The sequence below is a fragment of the Hyaena hyaena genome, unplaced genomic scaffold (assembly GCF_003009895.1).
Source record: "Hyaena hyaena isolate Hyena2069 unplaced genomic scaffold, ASM300989v1 scaffold_992, whole genome shotgun sequence".
Taxonomy (NCBI): Eukaryota; Metazoa; Chordata; class Mammalia; order Carnivora; family Hyaenidae; genus Hyaena; species Hyaena hyaena.
The window spans coordinates 588,450-604,880 of NW_024081625.1; the positions used below are offsets into that span (position 1 = coordinate 588,450).

A 16,431-nucleotide genomic window follows, 5' to 3' on the forward strand; every position below is an offset into this window, starting at 1 on the left:
GGCGAGGACACGGGCGAGGGCACGGGCGAGGGCACCGGGCGAGGGCACAGGCGAGGACGGCGGCGAGGACACCAGGCCCTACTTGCTCTCAGGGAAAGACAGGCCTCACTCTTCCTGGATGGAAACGAGCCCGGCCGATCCTCCGTCCATCTCGCGAGCACAGGGCACGGACTGTCCACGGCCGGTCTGGGGCCCAGTGCCGGTGAAGGTGCAGCAGCAAGAGGCGTCCTGAAGCCGTGGCCTGGGCAGATGGGGGACGAGGGGCTCGGTGACTCCCCAGATTACTAAGGACGTATGGAGGGGCTGGGGCTGCGATCTCACGGGAGGAGCACGGGGCTCTGGGGTGTCGGCCGACGGATGCGGAGGACCTGGACTGGGAGCATCTAGACTGGACGGAGCGGCAGGGGCATCGCGACGCTCATGCCGCCGGCCAAGGGCGGGCAGCATCGATGGCCCAGGGGCGCTGGGGAGCCGGCAGGAGCTCCAGGGCGACACCAGAGCAGAGCAGCCGCCCGGCCTGCGGAGCCCGCTCGCCCTGGCCTCTCTCCTTCACAGCCACACCCGTGCTCCCCGACGCCTGCCCCTGCTGCTCCCCAGAGAAGCCACCACGTGCACGTGCCTGAGGGGGCCCTGGCCTCACCCCAGGCCACAGCTCCACCGTGCCCGCGCCGTGTAGGCTCCGGGCACCAGGGCTGCCATTCCTGGCCTGCAGCTGGTCCTGAGCCTGCCACTTTGCCCATCCTGGGCTCTGGCGCACTGTGACCGTTTGGGGCAGCGTGGCCCATCCAAGCACGGATTCGCACTCCAGGGAGACGCCAGGGGCTCACTGCCGCACCACGTCTGGGGCCTGTGGGCCGGCGCCATGGGGGAGGCCGCCCTGCACACTCACCTCTGTCCTCTGAGCACCTGCCAGCCCGGCGCCCCTCGCCTCTCCCAGGGGCCCTGACCCGCCTGCTTCCTCCCCGGTCGGTGGATGTCCCTTGGGGTGTCTCCTGCACGCGGCCAGGCTCTGCCTCCACTCTCGCGCCCTCCCCTGCTCTGCACACGGGCCGTGCTGCACGAAGGCTCACCTGTGTCTGTCGTGTGAGCAAACCAAGGCAAGCTTCTCTCCCCACTGACCTCCCACGAAAGGTCTGCTCTGACAGCCACTGCTTTCATCTTCACCTTCTCCGCAAGGGGACACAGCGGCTGGCGCCACACGGCATCCTGTGGGTTCCTTCAGGCCGAATAAAGTTCTTCGGCGTGAGGCTTCGGGCCCTGGGAACCAAGGGAGAGGTTTACCTCGCCCCTGTCCCCCAGGCTCCTAGCCTGGAGGTTTAGGGGGCGGGACTCAGACGAGACCCGCAGGGAGGAAAGCCTCCCGGGTGCCAGCAGGTTGGAACATAGTGGGGTGTGCATGGGGGTGTGGGAGGGCGGAGAAGCGTTGGCTTACAGCTCACGGCGTGCGCACAGACCACCCAGGTGAGCGTGTGGGGGACCCGATGAGGTGCGCTTGCTTTCAGTGGGTGGCGTTTGATCTTTGTGACTCTACAGTGGGAGTCGCCCTGCACTTTCTAGCACTTTCTAGCTGCACCCATACACACAGGTGGTCTGCAGCCCACAGAGGCAGGGGTGCATGCAAAGGCACAGAGACAGAGGGCTCTGCGCTCTGCGAGTCCAGATGAGGAGGGGAGAGTGAGGACGGGAGCCAGTGTCGGGGACCCTCCCAGGAGGACGTCCCGCAGGCAGAGGTCTTCCAGAGGCGCGTCCTCCTTCCTGGCATCTCTGTGAACCATTCTCACACTGTGACCTTAACACCGCGTTCTGGGGGAAAACTGTCACATAGGTTTCATTCAATTCAACAAGATTCAGTGAGCCCCTGGCTCCGCTCCAGTGCTGGGACAGAAAATGAATAAAACGCACCCCAGAGACCGGCCTTCGGCGGATTCCAGACGGCGGGGCAAGAGGCACGCAGACAGGGGAGATAAAGCCTTACGGTCGGTCAGGTGAGCCTGCGTCCTGTGCACCGTGTCCACCCCAGGGACTGGGGGGAAAGGCACTGATCTACTACAACACAGAAATAAATAACACCAATACCGTTTTCTACAAATCAGAGAGGTTTACACCATTTCTCCATTGATTTACTTCAGAGAAGATACAATTTACTTCATCTTAAACTGGGTTTTATTTTTTTTTAATGTTTTATTTATTTCTAGGAGAGAGAGAGAGACAACATGAGAGAGAGGGAGTCACAGACTCTGAAACAGGCTCTAGGCTCTGAGCTGGCTGTCAGCACAGAGCCCAACGCGGGGCTCAAACACACGAAACGCGAGATCATGACCTGGGCGAAAGTCGGACGCTTAACCGACTAAGCCACCCGGGCGCCCCAATCTTAAACTGTTTTAATTTATATCACTGCGCTCCATAATTATACCCGCGACACAGCATTGTACCTGAGGGGTCTGCCCCTGCCCTCCAAGGGTTTTGGTCAAACTGTGAGGCTCTTAAAGCCAATATTTATAGGAACACTCTGCTCAAAGCTCCCCTCGGGGAAATCTGTAACAATCAGGCCTTTAGCCATAGGTTTTCTGAAACGGGACATATAATCACCAAAATACACTTTAAAATTCAAAGATACAACTTAGGTTTTGCAAATAGTATTGTATTAATTTGGTTTCTTAGAGAATAATGTGGCAATATATAAATCATCCAAATTTTTAAAAATTGGCCAAGATTAGTTTAACAAAAAATCTAAAAAAAATTCTAAGTTTCAGTTAATTACTCTGAGTATAAATAATCTTTATTAAAGCATGCATATTCTTGTGATTCAAAACAAATATTTTTAAAGAATGATATACCTAATTAAAAAACTGATGAGTGTTTTATTTAAAATAATTATAATGAAAACAAATAGACATTTAGAAGGTGTTTATCTTTTTAGAAAACATGGGCAGTAAGGATTAAACGAACCTTCCAAACTCACTGCCAAAATTAAAATTGCACATCACAGAAATGTTTAATAACAAATATTGACCAACAGACTACAACACAAAAACCGAATAAATAAAAACCCTTCTGATTTTTTTACCAGAAAATCCTGAACTGATGAATTAACAATAGAAAGTTAACATTGACTTCAGAAAAAAAGGCACATCCAGGCGAACAGTCAAGGTGATCTGTAAATGCAGCGTCATACTGAATACGGTGCATGATCAACTGAACGCAACAAATGACTCCGGAAGACCTGAAACCACAGCAGCAACGGTCGTCACGCCGGGCGGCAGGAAGCCCCTCCGAAGGAGCACTCTGTCCCGAGGCAAGGGGCTCACAAGGACGGGCGGTCCTGGATGTGCCCCGTGTCCGCCGTCCGCACAGGCGCCAGTTCCCGAAGCCGCGTGCCCTCCTGGTGCCTCAGAGACTTGACCGTCTCTCTGGCCGAGGCACACACCTTGCGATGGCAGCTCTCCACAGGACCGGGGCCAGCAAAAGGCTGAGAGTGGTCACACTCAGGATTAGCAGGTACACCTGCAACAAGTAAGGCTGTCACCTTGGGATTAGGAGGAGCACCTGCAACAGGTGAGGCTGAGGGGGTCGCGCTTAGGACTAAGGCGCCCCTGCACGCCCCGTACAGCCACAGACACAGGCACACTCGGCTGTGAGGTCCACTGAGATGGCACAGCCTGGCGCGCACGGAGTCCCCCTCAGCTGACCCCTCGGGGGCCCTCACGGTGAACGTGCAGCCTCAGGGCAGGACTCAGACAGAGCCTGTGCAGAGTTCATTCTGCAGCCATTGTCTCAATATCTAGACTCCTCCTGTCTTCCTCACATTCGTGGGCACAGGAGACAATCATTTAATCCTGAGGGTTTACCAGCATGTCACGTGGACCAAGAGGAGCTTCTACAATTCCCTAGGGGAGGGGTGCCATAACGGGGGCAGCAGGCTGAGGGTAGGAGGCAGGCCCTGCCCTGGCTTCAAGGATAGCCCGGCATGTTCACACGTGCTTGCACAGGTTCAGAAAGGGCAAAATCAAAAACTCCAACGTACTGAAGGGTCAAATCAAGCTTAAGAAGGAACTACCATTCATGAGCCTGTGTGTCTATAAACCACAGTGTTTCTAAGCTGAGAACTGCAGACGTGAGCTGGTCCCCATGGCTGCAAGTCTGCATGGAAAGTGTGTGGCCTTCCGAACACGGCACACGCGCAATCTCTCAGAGTCAGCCGTTCAGAGCAGGGGGTCCAGGCTTCTTTCACGCTGTTCCCCGACATTTATCCGTTTATCAGAAACAAAGTACCTTTAATGTCCACCTGGCTGTCACTGAAACAGCGATGCTCCACTTAAGTTGTGAAAAGTTCTTAGCACGTCACCTGTCCTCAGACCACTCAGGGCCAACGCTGAGTCCGTCACCTGGCCCTGCCCTGAAGGACATGAACTCTTGCCATGGTGGGCAGGAGACTGTGGCCTATCTACCCCTGGGGTGGGGGCCACTCGGGCCACGGCCAAGCACAAACGTCCTGCTTGTCAAATTTAAAGTGATGCTACTCCTCAAGTTCTAACTCATGCCACTTGAAAACGGCACAGGACAAAGCTGGATGGGAAGGGAAGGGAGGTGCACAGGAACTCGCACACACAGGTGTGCGCACAGCCGGCACAGGGCACACGAGGGTGCCAGGCCCAGGGTGAACGGACAAGGGAAAGGGAGAAGGCTGACGAGCCACGCAGAGGGCTGTGTGCACCTGAAACTGTGGCAGGGGAAGGAGGGGCCTCGTCAAAAAAGCCCCAAATTTCCATATACGCTGACTTGCAAGAAACCCTTTCTGTATTTTACACAAAGGAAGCTTTGTCATCATTTCCACAGAAGTTTTAATTCCAATGACCTAAAATGTGGAGACATGATGGCTTCAGAAGCACTTCTGACAACTCTAACTCACCTTCTACAAGTGGGCAAATGCTGCAATGTATTTTGCAAAAAAAAAAAAAAAAAAAAAAACCCTAACCCTGGGTGACTGAGTCGGTTAAGCGTCCGACTTCGGCTCAGGTCATGATCTCATGGTTTGTGGGTTCGAGCCCCGTGTTGGGCTCTGTGCTGACAGCTCAGAGCCTGGAGACTGTTTCAGATTCTGTATCTCCCTCTCTGACACTCCCCTGCTCACACTGTCTCTCTCTCTCAGAAATAAATAAAACATTAAAAAAATTTAAAAAACAAAAACGAAAACCCTAACCTGTCCAGGTACCTTCACAGAACAACATTCCAGCTTTGCCTCGTAACATGGCTTCTGTGCTCAGACCCAGGCTGCGGAGACGCCCCGCACGGTGCGGCCGGAAGGACGGCCCGTCAGCCTGGTGGACAGCCGTGCACTAAGGCCATTACTGACACGCAAACTAACAATGGAGCTATAAGATTCAGTTGTCTTCTTTTCGCCAGAGATGTGACAGAGACCTCACAGCCACTACTGCAGAGGGGACGCTGACAGTTCCGGCTACTTTAATCCCAAACCTGCACGCCGGTGTGAGAGGCAGCAGGACCCGACCTCCGCGGCCGCCCAGAGGCAGACCCCCCGGCCCGCACCAGCTGCAGGGAAGGTGCTCAAATGCCAGCGTGGAGGGTGCGAAGGACAGGGCACCCTGGCCACGCACAGCAAGTGGGTGCGGACTCACCTCCCGAGAAATTATGCCAGCTCTGCGCGCTCTGCTCCCCAGGACAAAGGAGAGCTCGCTGACCTGCGCCAGCCCCGCGGCCACGATCCACTTGACGTACTGGCTGCTCTTCGGCAGGAGGACTGACAAGACCAGGGCTGCCAGGGCAAACTGCGAGAGCGTCCGCGTTACTGACCGCCGAGCAGAAAACCGCGGGGGGCCCGTCCTGACACCCAGGGGACACGTGCAGAGGCACCCAATGACCACAGAGTGGCCGGAACGAGACCACACAGAACGTGAAGTCAGGGGTCCGGGTCCACGGGCAGCTAGCCCCCCAGGCTTCCCCCCACACCAGGCAGCAGCGGCAAACCAGGTGGCACTCGAGAAGGAACTGTACTTTCCAACGAGAGCACGGTCTCTCCCCTGTGAGCAACTCGGGAGGGGAGCAGCCTGGGGCCGGAGGGGCAGGGGCAGCGCCTGGCAGGGACTCTGACTCCTTCTAACAGAAGTATCTGAAGTCAACTTTGGTCATCCAAAAAGCCACACAGCTACTGAACAGGTCACCGGACCCTGAAACAACTGTTAACACAGGCACCTCAATCACCTTTGGTAGTGAGGGCGCCGTGGTCTGCGAGGGGCCGGCACCGGCAGGGGGCTCTGCGCCCCGGCCCGCACGCCCTGCCCTGTGCGTCTCTCCCGCCTCGTGTTCCTGGGTTCTGTCTTCCTGGGAGAGCCACTGACTCAGTGAGGACAAATACAGTAATACTTTCAACACACAGCAACGAGACATCCACGTGCAGGCAGTGCTCGCTGGCTCGTGGGTCCTGAGCCTCACGCAGGAGAAAGGCCAAGTGCAAGGCCCTGTGAAGACGGGGCGCCCGGAGTGCCTTCTGCTCCAGCTTTTGTAACTCCCACTTTCCAACATACCCAGGTCTGAGACAAAGGAAGGAAAGCAAACCCAAACGGCCCGGTCCTCACTCACCCAGTCCCCAGACTGCTGGGTGACGGGAGCCCGCGTAAGGGGCCTTGCTGCGCTTTGTGGACTCAGGGTCCCATACAACCAACACGAGAGGAGTTTTACCGAGGAGAAGAATCGGTACCGACCTTCATGATCACCACCGACAGCGTGAGCACCATCAGGATGCTGAGCTCATACACCACAAACGTGGGGAACACGTGGAGGCCTGTGAAGGAAAGGATGGACACGGTCATTCCCAGAGGAACCCATGATGCTCAGGCTTCCTCACGTCCTCTCCACGGGACGAGGGCACCTGTGAGCGCGACCTTGCGGCGCCCTGTATCTACGGCTCGTGCCAGCGCGTGTCACTGGCGGCCACGGAGCTGGCTCGCTGTGAGGAAGATGGCCTGGGCGCCAATGCCTCCCTCTACCAGACTTCCTACCCGGGACTCGGCACAGAGGGACAGCTAGCGGCCACTAAGTCTAATTTCCTTTGGGGCCTGGAAACCAAGGCGAGAAGCCACAGGAGAGGAAGCCCGGCCACTCGCGGCCGCCTGCTGCCCTGCCGCACATGTCCCCACATGACAAGAGACGTTCTTCCCGCTGCCGCCAGCGCCTGCTGGGAGGCTCCACTTGCCAAGACGCGGGACAGGTGCTGGTGGGCCCTTCCTCACTTGACAGTGGCGCAGGACTCGTGTACACCTGGCTCCACGTCCCTGAGGAGCCCGGGGCTGACCGGGCCTGACTCAGGGTGGGCTCCATGTGATGACCGTGAGGCCCCTTCACGTGTCTACCTTTGTCTTACTCAGAGATACAGACAAAAGGACCTCTTGCTCCGAGGATGGTTTTCTCTTCCCCCCAGCGGAGCAGCACCCGCCCCTGCCGCCCCTGGTGCAGCGCTGCGGCCTGCTGCCCCGAGCCCCAGGTTCCTCTCCCCTTCCCGGCTCCGCCTCGGCCCCACCCCCCAGGCCCATGGTGCACCCTGAGCCCCGACGACTGCCCAGGGCACACCTGGCCTCCCTCCCACCGAGCTGTCTCCCGGGTCCTCCAGCCCCGGCCCTCCTGCCGCTGAGAGTCCAGACCACCTCCGGTTGCACCTGTGTTCCTCACACTCGTCACACCGCCACCCACAGTGCGAAGACCGACGAGCAAACACCCCCAATGCAAACAAGCCCACGATGTGGAGGGACACGTCCGACCCAACCCATTGCACGGATGTGATCAGGGAGTGCCAGTCCCTGCCCACCTGCTCCACCCCCCACTGGTGTGTCACCGCCCTGCTTCAAAGCCCAGGGGCCTCCCCTCTCCCGGGGAGAAGCGGGCTCCCCTGCTGGACGCACAGTGTGGCACTGCGGGCCCCACGAGCCCCGGCTGCCCCGTGCGCGCCGGCCCAGGCACACTGGCCAGATGGCGGGGGCATTCTACTCTGAGGGTGGAGACATAGATCACTCGAGGACCACACGGGGCTCAGGGACAGAGACCCAATCTGCGCTGGCATGCCTGCCACGCGCGCCAGTGACAAGAGGGCACGCCAGCCGCCCTGTAGCTTTTCTGCTCACGGCCACTCATCCATTCACGTCTCCAACTAGTGCCGAGTGTATCCCTGGGACGACACGGGGGACAGGCCCTGCACACCCATCGCGCTCCTCCCGGCCTCTCTCTGCAGAAGTGCATTTGGGGGATGAATGAGAACGTGGCACGCAGTCACCTCGCACATGGGCCATCACACCCACATGTGCCCACGGCCTCCAGCGCACCTCCAAGAATCAGGAACGGGCAGTGCCCACTTCTGAGTTCCTCTCTATGTCCCAAGAAGGGGGATCCAAGGAGAGAATGAAATCTTTGCTGCGAAGCCTATATCAAGAAAACTCAGGTCATTGGCCTCGTTTGTAAAGCGCCAGGCGCCAGGGAATTAGCCGTCAAGGTGGTCATGCGGGACGGCATGGCTCCAGGCAGGCTCGGCCGCTCCTATGTGACTCTGTCTCTGCAGCTTCCACGACTGAGCCGCCCCCAGTTCGCGTGCTGAGGCTATGACCTCGTGTGCATGCGCACAGAGACGGCTTCCAGGGGGAACAGGGGATGACGCGAGGCCACAGGGTGGACACCTGACCCAGCAGGACAGGTGTCCTTGTCCCAGAGCACGGAAGGCCACAGTGGGACCCGGCAGGTAGGCAGCTGTCTGCAGGCCAGGAAGAGGCTCCCTCAGATCTGTAGCCACCTGGACACTGGTATCCATTGCAGCGGCCCGAGCCGCGGCTCCAATGCCTCGTTAACACAGCACAAAGGAACGGGTGCAGCGGTGTTTCAGGGACGTGTCATTTGGGGCGAAGGGTCCTGATGGGTGGGGGTGAGGAGCAGGGTCTGTATGGGAACACGGGGGCTAACAGTCCACACCGCCACTGGCCATGCTGTGGGCCTAGGGCCTTCTTGCCCCGTGAGGGGTGGCGTCCACGTTGCTGAGAGGAGGCCAGTCTTGGCCCCTGAGGCCTCCCTGATCTGGGCCCTGCCCCCATGCCCCCCAGGGCGCCCGTGCCAGATGCCGCCTCTGCATCCGGCCCAGAGGGCCTCCTTCACTCCGGGACCCAAGCCGCCCCTCACCGCTCACGCTGCTCACAGCGGCCTCTTCTCAGAGCTCGGCCGGGGCCCTCAGCACGCCTGCCTGTGCCACTGGGACCCCGGGGTCGCTCCCCCTGCCCGGGGCCAACCGCGGCAGGTGGGCCCTCCACGTGGTCTCATGGCTCCGCAGGGCCTGCCGCAGGGCAGGGGGTCAGGGACCGGTCCACGTGTCTATCACTGAGGTCCAAAAACAGAAAAGACAAGGCATCATCTCAAACAGTCCACTTCTGTGCTGCTGGGAGCCCCTGACAGACAGACGGTCCTGAGCAGCGGAAAAGTGAGGTCCTGAGTGTGCACACGCCTCTCGGGGGCAGAAGAACCTCCTTCTCACCTGAACCCCTTCCCAACACCGAGTGCAAAGAACCAAAGCAAAACACGTGCGGCTGTCACCTCGTTAGACAGCTCCGTCCTCAGCAGGTCGAGAGCCATAACCTGACGGAGGGCAGAGCAAGCCTGTCTAGTGGCTCACACGCCTGCGGGATCTTCATATCTAGCCAGGGCACACTGCACGCAGCCCTGCGGGTGGGACACGAGTAACACACATGTCAGCGAGATAGCACCTCCCGAGGGAACATGGCCTGGAACTCGGTCAGGGGAGCCTGCGCCCGTCGGCCTCACGAGCACGTGTATGGGGTAGTGACAGGCGAAGTGAGCCCACAACCAGCACTCAGCACGGCGGGGCCGCCAGCACCCAGAGGGGCTGCGGGGAAGGGGCCGGGCAGGGAGGACAGAAACAGACGCAGGACGGACGGCCCGGGAGGGGAAGGGCCGGACGGGAAAGGGGGCAGAGCGGCCGGCCTGTCTCCCAGGGCAGCGAGGACCCCGTCACTGAAGCAGCTGTGCGGAGACGTGCGGCCCCCTCTCCGTGCTCCGCTCCCAGGACTGGCTGCCCTCATTTCCCTGCAGACTTTGTGATGTGTTTCTCGACGCTCTCAGCCTTGCTGGGGTCACACGGAGCCGGTGGTGGGTGTAGACGTAGTGTGGGGCTTTCTGGGCAGAAAGTGGCGCTTTCTGGGCAGAAGGCAGGGCTGTGCTGGACGTGCCTGATGCAGAGTCTCGACAAAGGGGCGTTTCCAGAGCGGTGCACCTCAACATGGCAGTTCAAGGGTTCGGTACCAACAGTGACCTTTCTTTCCCAAATGTCTCCTTTTAGCGCTGCCCTTAAGTTCGCTAACATGCTGGGCACCCGGAGCCTTTCCTGTGGAGTCAGGGTGAGGGGCACCCTCCCCCGGGGCATCTGGGTGCCCCCAGACCATGGCGGCCAGTCAACGTCCCTGAGCGCAAACCTTCCCTCTTTTTAATAAGATTTCTCTGCACATCCCAATTTTTATGGCAGCATATTGCTACACAAACAGAAATCTGTACATAAACAGGCTGCAGAAGTCCCCGCAAACGTCCTGACGTAAACAAGGCAGATTACCTATGGAGGCGAAGAAAATGATAACCAGGAAGTCCCGGATGGGCTCGATGTAAGACATGATCTCCTCGGTGACCATGTGGCCCTGGGAAGAGATGAGCGCTCCAGCCAGGAAGCAGCCCAGCTCCATGGACACGTCCAACAGCTCTGTGACCTGCGAGAGGGAAGGGCGGCACGTCACTCACCAGCACACCAGTGACATCTCGGCTCAGGGGCGGGTCACTCCCAGAGGCAGCTGCGCTGTAGCAGCACAGGCCCGCCTCGATGTCTCCAGAGGGGCCTCTGTGGGGCGAGCCAAGACGCGCACAGGGAAGCTAACATTAGTTGAATCCACCATACAGGGAGAAAAAAGAATTAAAATATTTGAAACAATCATTCAAAATTTTTAATGACAATATTTTAAAAAATTTATCTTAAATTCTTGTGATAGGTTTTCTTCACCTGGACTCAGTGAACAGCCCAACTATGGCATTAAATCATGTGTTAATGTAAAAACTCTTCCCATCTCCAACTGAAACCACTTAGAGAAAGCAGACACCCCAGTGAGGGAGGCCCCGAGAACACAGGACCCCAGAGGGAAGTGCTGCGAGTTCGTCCGAGCTGGACACGGTACAATTAGCACTCGGGCTTCAACCAACATTTCTGTTACACCCGAAGCCTCAGGTGGACTTCTTCATGAGGCGTTAGTGACACAAAAGAACCGGAAAGAAGTAGATGTTTCTCACTCTGAGAAAGTAAAACCACACACAGAAGACAGCGGCCAACAGAAAGAACCGTTAAAGAAACACGGTTCACAACAGCGCCAACCACACCCAGCACCGGGGACAAGTGCCACAGAAGAACCCACGGCCGTCACACCACAGAGCTCTGCCGCGGAGCACGCGCAAGGGCGGAGACGAGCAGAGTGCGCGCCCACAGGCCAGAGGCGCGCAGCCACCACCGCGCGAGCTCTCCCTCGACAGGCCCGGAGTCCCTGCAGCCGCGAGGGAGAACCGACAAGCCAGATGCAAACACTTGTGCAGGCGCCAGACAGACCACGAACGCAGCCGGACAACCTGGACAGAGAAGGCTGCTGGGCACGGTGCTGCCACCGGGAAGAGCAGGCAGGAGGCAAAGGGGGCAGAATGGAGACTCAGACACACACACGCACACTCGTGCGCTCACGCCCGCACGCATGTGCTTCTGCTCGCACTCACGCTTGTGCTAACATCCACACTCTTGCACATGCTCACAGGCATGCTAACATTCACACACTCATGCACTCACACCCACGCACCCACATGTACACTCATTCATGCATGCACCCACACACTCACTCACACACCCACATGTACACTCGCACTCAGTCATGCACACACATGCGCACTCACACTTGTGCCCGCGCACGCACACTTGTGCACGTACACTTGTACTGACACTCGTGCGCACAAGCTCACATTCATGCACTCATATGCACACCTGTACACATGCCCACTACAGACTCAGGCACACATGCTCATGTTCATGCACGCACACTCACACTAACACACATGCCTCCTGGCTTCTGACGAGGCGGCCCTGCGCTGCCCGACGGTGTGGAGACAAACTGGAACACGGACCCTTGTCCGCAGCCCCACACGCCTCCAGAAGGAATGCAGATCTGGTGAGGAAAGCAGAGGAGGAAGTGGTGGAGGGCGACATGGTGCCTCTGGATCTGGGACAGCAAGGATCTCCGTGGGATATAAAAAGTGCTATCTGTACAAGATTCCAAAGTAGAGAGTATATTAAAATTAAGAACTTCTGTTCATCCAAAACATACCATTGAGAGAATCAAAAGGCGAGTTACAGGCTGGCAGCTATCAGCAAGGATCTCTGTGACACAGGACTTCAGCCATGAAAGGGGCAAAATGCTGAAACGCGCCTCAGCACAGACAGACCTTTAGGTCGCGCCACATCAGAGGCGCCGACACAGGGGGAGCAGGAAGCAGGTTAGTGGTTACTATGGGATGGGGGAGAGGAGGCAGGGCTGGGAGCTATGGGGTTTTTTTTGGCGGGGGGGCAGAACTGTTCTAGAATTGGACAGTGGTGACAGCTGCACAGTGCTGTGAATATGCTGAAAACCACTGCTCTGTGCACTTTAAAAGCATTAACATGGCAGGGGCGCCTGGTGGCTCAGTCAGTCAGGCATCTGACATTGGCTCAGGTCATCATCTCACCATCTGTGGGTTGGAGCCCTGCGTCGGACTCTGCTGGCAGCTGGGAGCCTGGAACCTGCTTCAGATTCTGCGTCTCCCTTTCTCCCCCCTCCCCCACTCATGCTGGATCTCTCTCAAAAATAAAACGTTAAAAACAGAGGTTACACGGGGCTAGCGCACACCCACAACAGAGCTCGCATGCGGCTAGCGCATGGCCACAACAGAGCACACGGGGCCAGTGCACGTCCACAAGCACGCACAAGGGGCTGGTGCACACTCAACCACAGAGCTCACACGGGGCTAGTGCACGCCCACAAGAGAGCTCACACGGCGCTAGAGCATACTCACAAAAGAGCTCACACAGGGCCAGTGCACATTCACAACAACAGAGTGCACACGGGGCGAGCGCACACTCACAACAGTTTACACGGGGCTAGCGCACACCCACCCACAGCTCACACAGGGCTAGCACACACCCACAACAGAGCTAACACAGGGCCAGTGCACACTCACAACAGAGCTCACATGGGGCCAGCGCAAACCCGCAACAGAGCGCACGCGGGGCTAGCGCACACCCACAGCGGAGTTCACACAGGGCTAACGCATGCCCGTAAGAGAGATAACACAGGGCCAGCACACACTCACAACAGAGCTCACATGGGGCCAGAGCACACCCACAACAAAGCAGACACGGGGCTAGTGCACACCCACAACAGAGCGCACATGGGGCTAGCGCACACCCACCCACTGCTCACACAGGGCTAGCGCACGCCCACCCACAGCTTACACAGGGCCAGTGCACACTCACAAGAGCGCACACGGGGCTAGTGCAGTGCCAGGGCAGAGCCCGAGCCGTCAGACTCTCTGATGAGTGGGGTGCCCAGCACCTAGCACACCAGGTGGCCCTAGCAGCTCCTCAAGAAATAGGGTCGAAGAAAGAAAACAGAACCAATGAACAGAGAACCATTTTAACCGGTGTAGCCCCTGGGAAGACAGCATGGAAGTCATCCAGAGAAGTATTTTGCTGGATATTATTTTTAAAGAGAAAAATACTCCAGAACGGAGAAAGCAATGTAAAATTTTTTTAAATAAGCGACACACAGGAGCAGCCTAGAGCAGAAGAAAATCCTAGACCTCTCCCAAGATTACAAAATACTAGTAGGCAGTTAAATCCAATACGAGGAAGTAGCTTGTGTTACTTTCCTGTTTTGAGGCAGCAGCGGACTCCCTTGCAGCAGCTGTTGAAAGCCGGCCCGCAGAGAGCTCACGCGCCCGTGCTCGGCTCCCTCAGGGGCAACATCTTGCTAAATCAGAGCACAACCTCACATCCGGGATATGGATGCAACACAGTGAAGACATGCGGAACTTTCTGTCACAAGGACCCGCCCCACCCACCACCCTTAACACCTGGCACCAGCAACCTTCCCTCCCATTTCTGAAATTTATCATCATAAATGTCACATAAATGGGAATACATAGTATGCAACCTTTGGGACTGGCTTTTCTTGCTCAGCATAACTCTCTGGAGATTCACATACAATCGTTTTAAACCTGGGTGCCCTTCCTCGGTGTGGACGGACCACAGCCGGCTGAGCTGGGGACCTGCGGAAGCACATCTGGGTGGCATCTGGCTGCTACGAACATTCATGCGCGCGCTTCTGTGTGAAGCCGAATCTTCTCTTCTCCGGGGCAAGTGGTGAGGAGTGCGGCTGTGGCACCCCACGGACTGTCTGCGGGGCTCTCACGGCATGTCCCTGTTCCCTCATGAGAAGCACGTCCTTTAAATAAGGAGAAGGCCGCTTCCTTTTATTTTCATTTTCAACTTTGCACATTATGGCAAAAGAAGTTATACTGCTGACCAGCTTTGTCATCATCAAATAGAACTAAAAGTTGTTTTCAACTGTTAGTGTGATTTCAGGTATGAAGTTGTTTGTAAGTTTAAGACTGCGTGACATTGGTGACGCTGGAGTCTACGTGGCTTTCAAGGCCACTCAGACTTGCCTGTGTGCAGCATTTGAAGTACCGTTTCAGCAAAGTGCTTAAGAGACTGAGCGTGAACAGGTTTAGGCTACTGTGTACGTATCGATGGTCAGTGTGATAACTGCATAAAATAAAAATACTATGTGCTTCAAATATTTTTAACTACCACTGAAATGACACGATACAGAACTAACGGATCATAAGCTCTCAGGGAACAGATTACAGACAAGAGCGTGTAAATAACAGGTATTTTGAGAATTACCGTTAACATTAAAAAGATGAAAGCAGAGATTCCTACGATAAGGATTTCTTTGTTCCCTTTGCTTTCCATATGCAGTTTTCGATAATATGGTCCAATGAGGTAAGTCTTTATAACAAGACACAGAAGAAAAGCAGCAGCCAGCGAGAAAAGAATCTGACCGACCAAGGCCAGGATCCGCAGAGTCTCCATGACAACACTAGGAGAGAAAAAAGGGAGCGTCACTTCACCTCCACAGCACATTTCCCTAAAACCCAACAAAATGGGCTTTCAACTTGTTCTTCTTTGACATGGTACAAAATAAGTTTCCCAAATCACACATTTTTATAGCCAGATACTAAAATAAAACCTAAATATCACATTCATTCTAAATAACTTGGTTCAAATTAACTTACTTGAACCCAATATGGAAACTGAACTGTTGTAAGATGTATTTACTTCAAATACACCTTACACGTTATGACGACTCCTGACTGCAGCTTCCGTATCTCACCCAATGACTGATAATAAAATTCCTCACCAAGATCTAAGTCCCACTTGAAATTCTTCACAAGGCAATCATCACCCCGCAGGCTCACCACTGGCTAGAGAACTCCAATGACCTGAAGAAAAAATATTCCCCCATCGCAAGCCAGAGCTCCACATTTCATGTCTATTATTTAGTCACCGCGAACTGGATTCTGTGCTAAACTTTTTAGAATATGCTGTTTACATCTCAGAACACATTCCTAAGATCCCGGCCAAAGGACTTGCAGAAAAAAGGCACTGTTTATAATACTTACAATGTTTATAATAATTACAGTGAGTATACATATTTCTTACTTTATTTAGTTTATTTTTAGAAACTTAGTTCTCCATCATATTAAGGAAACAATTTAGTCCAAACTTCTGGTTTAAAAGTTCTCGAGGGGAGGGGCGCCTGGGTGGCTTAGTCGGTTAAGCGTCTGACTTTCGCTTAGGTCATGATCTCGTGGTTCGTGGGCTCGAGCCCCGCGTCGGGCTCTGTGCTGACTGCCAGCTCAGAGCCTGGAGCCTGTTTCAGTCTGTGATTCCCTCTCTCTCTGACCCTCCCCTGCTCACGCTGTCTCTCTCTCTCCTAGAAATAAATAAAAACATTTAAAAAAAAAAAAGTTCTCGGGGGGAGAATACAAATCTCATTACTGGGAGAGGATTCATCACTGCAGTCAGGCAGCAGTGCACATGGATGTCAAGTCACACATAAGCAATTCCATCCAGGAGTCAGAACAAGCTGGGCCATGGGGCGCCTGGGTGGCTTAGTCGGTTAAGCGTCCAACTTTCGCTTAGGTCATGATCTCACGGTTCGTGGGTTCGAGCCCCGTGTCAGGCTCTGGGCTGACTGCCAGCTCAGAGCCTGGAGCCTGTTTCAGAGTCTGCGACTCCCTCTCTCTCTG

The 16,431-nt window shown here is 55.9% G+C and overlaps 1 protein-coding gene across 3 annotated transcripts in view; it reads right to left on the reverse strand.

Moving 5' to 3' along the window:
- Positions 1-2,757: 2,757 nt before the first annotated feature.
- Positions 2,758-16,431, reverse strand: part of TMCO3 (transmembrane and coiled-coil domains 3) — a 50,805-nt gene continuing 37,131 nt past the window's right edge. For all 3 annotated transcript variants that reach the window (XM_039221614.1, XM_039221615.1, XM_039221613.1), the window contains 5 exons: positions 15,023-15,218; positions 10,610-10,760; positions 6,720-6,799; positions 5,637-5,786; positions 2,758-3,504 (listed from right to left, as the gene is read on the reverse strand). In XM_039221614.1, the coding sequence (XP_039077545.1) occupies positions 3,391-3,504; positions 5,637-5,786; positions 6,720-6,799; positions 10,610-10,760; positions 15,023-15,218 (691 nt within the window). In that variant the 3' untranslated portion in view covers positions 2,758-3,390. The remainder of the gene's footprint in view (positions 3,505-5,636; positions 5,787-6,719; positions 6,800-10,609; positions 10,761-15,022; positions 15,219-16,431) is intronic.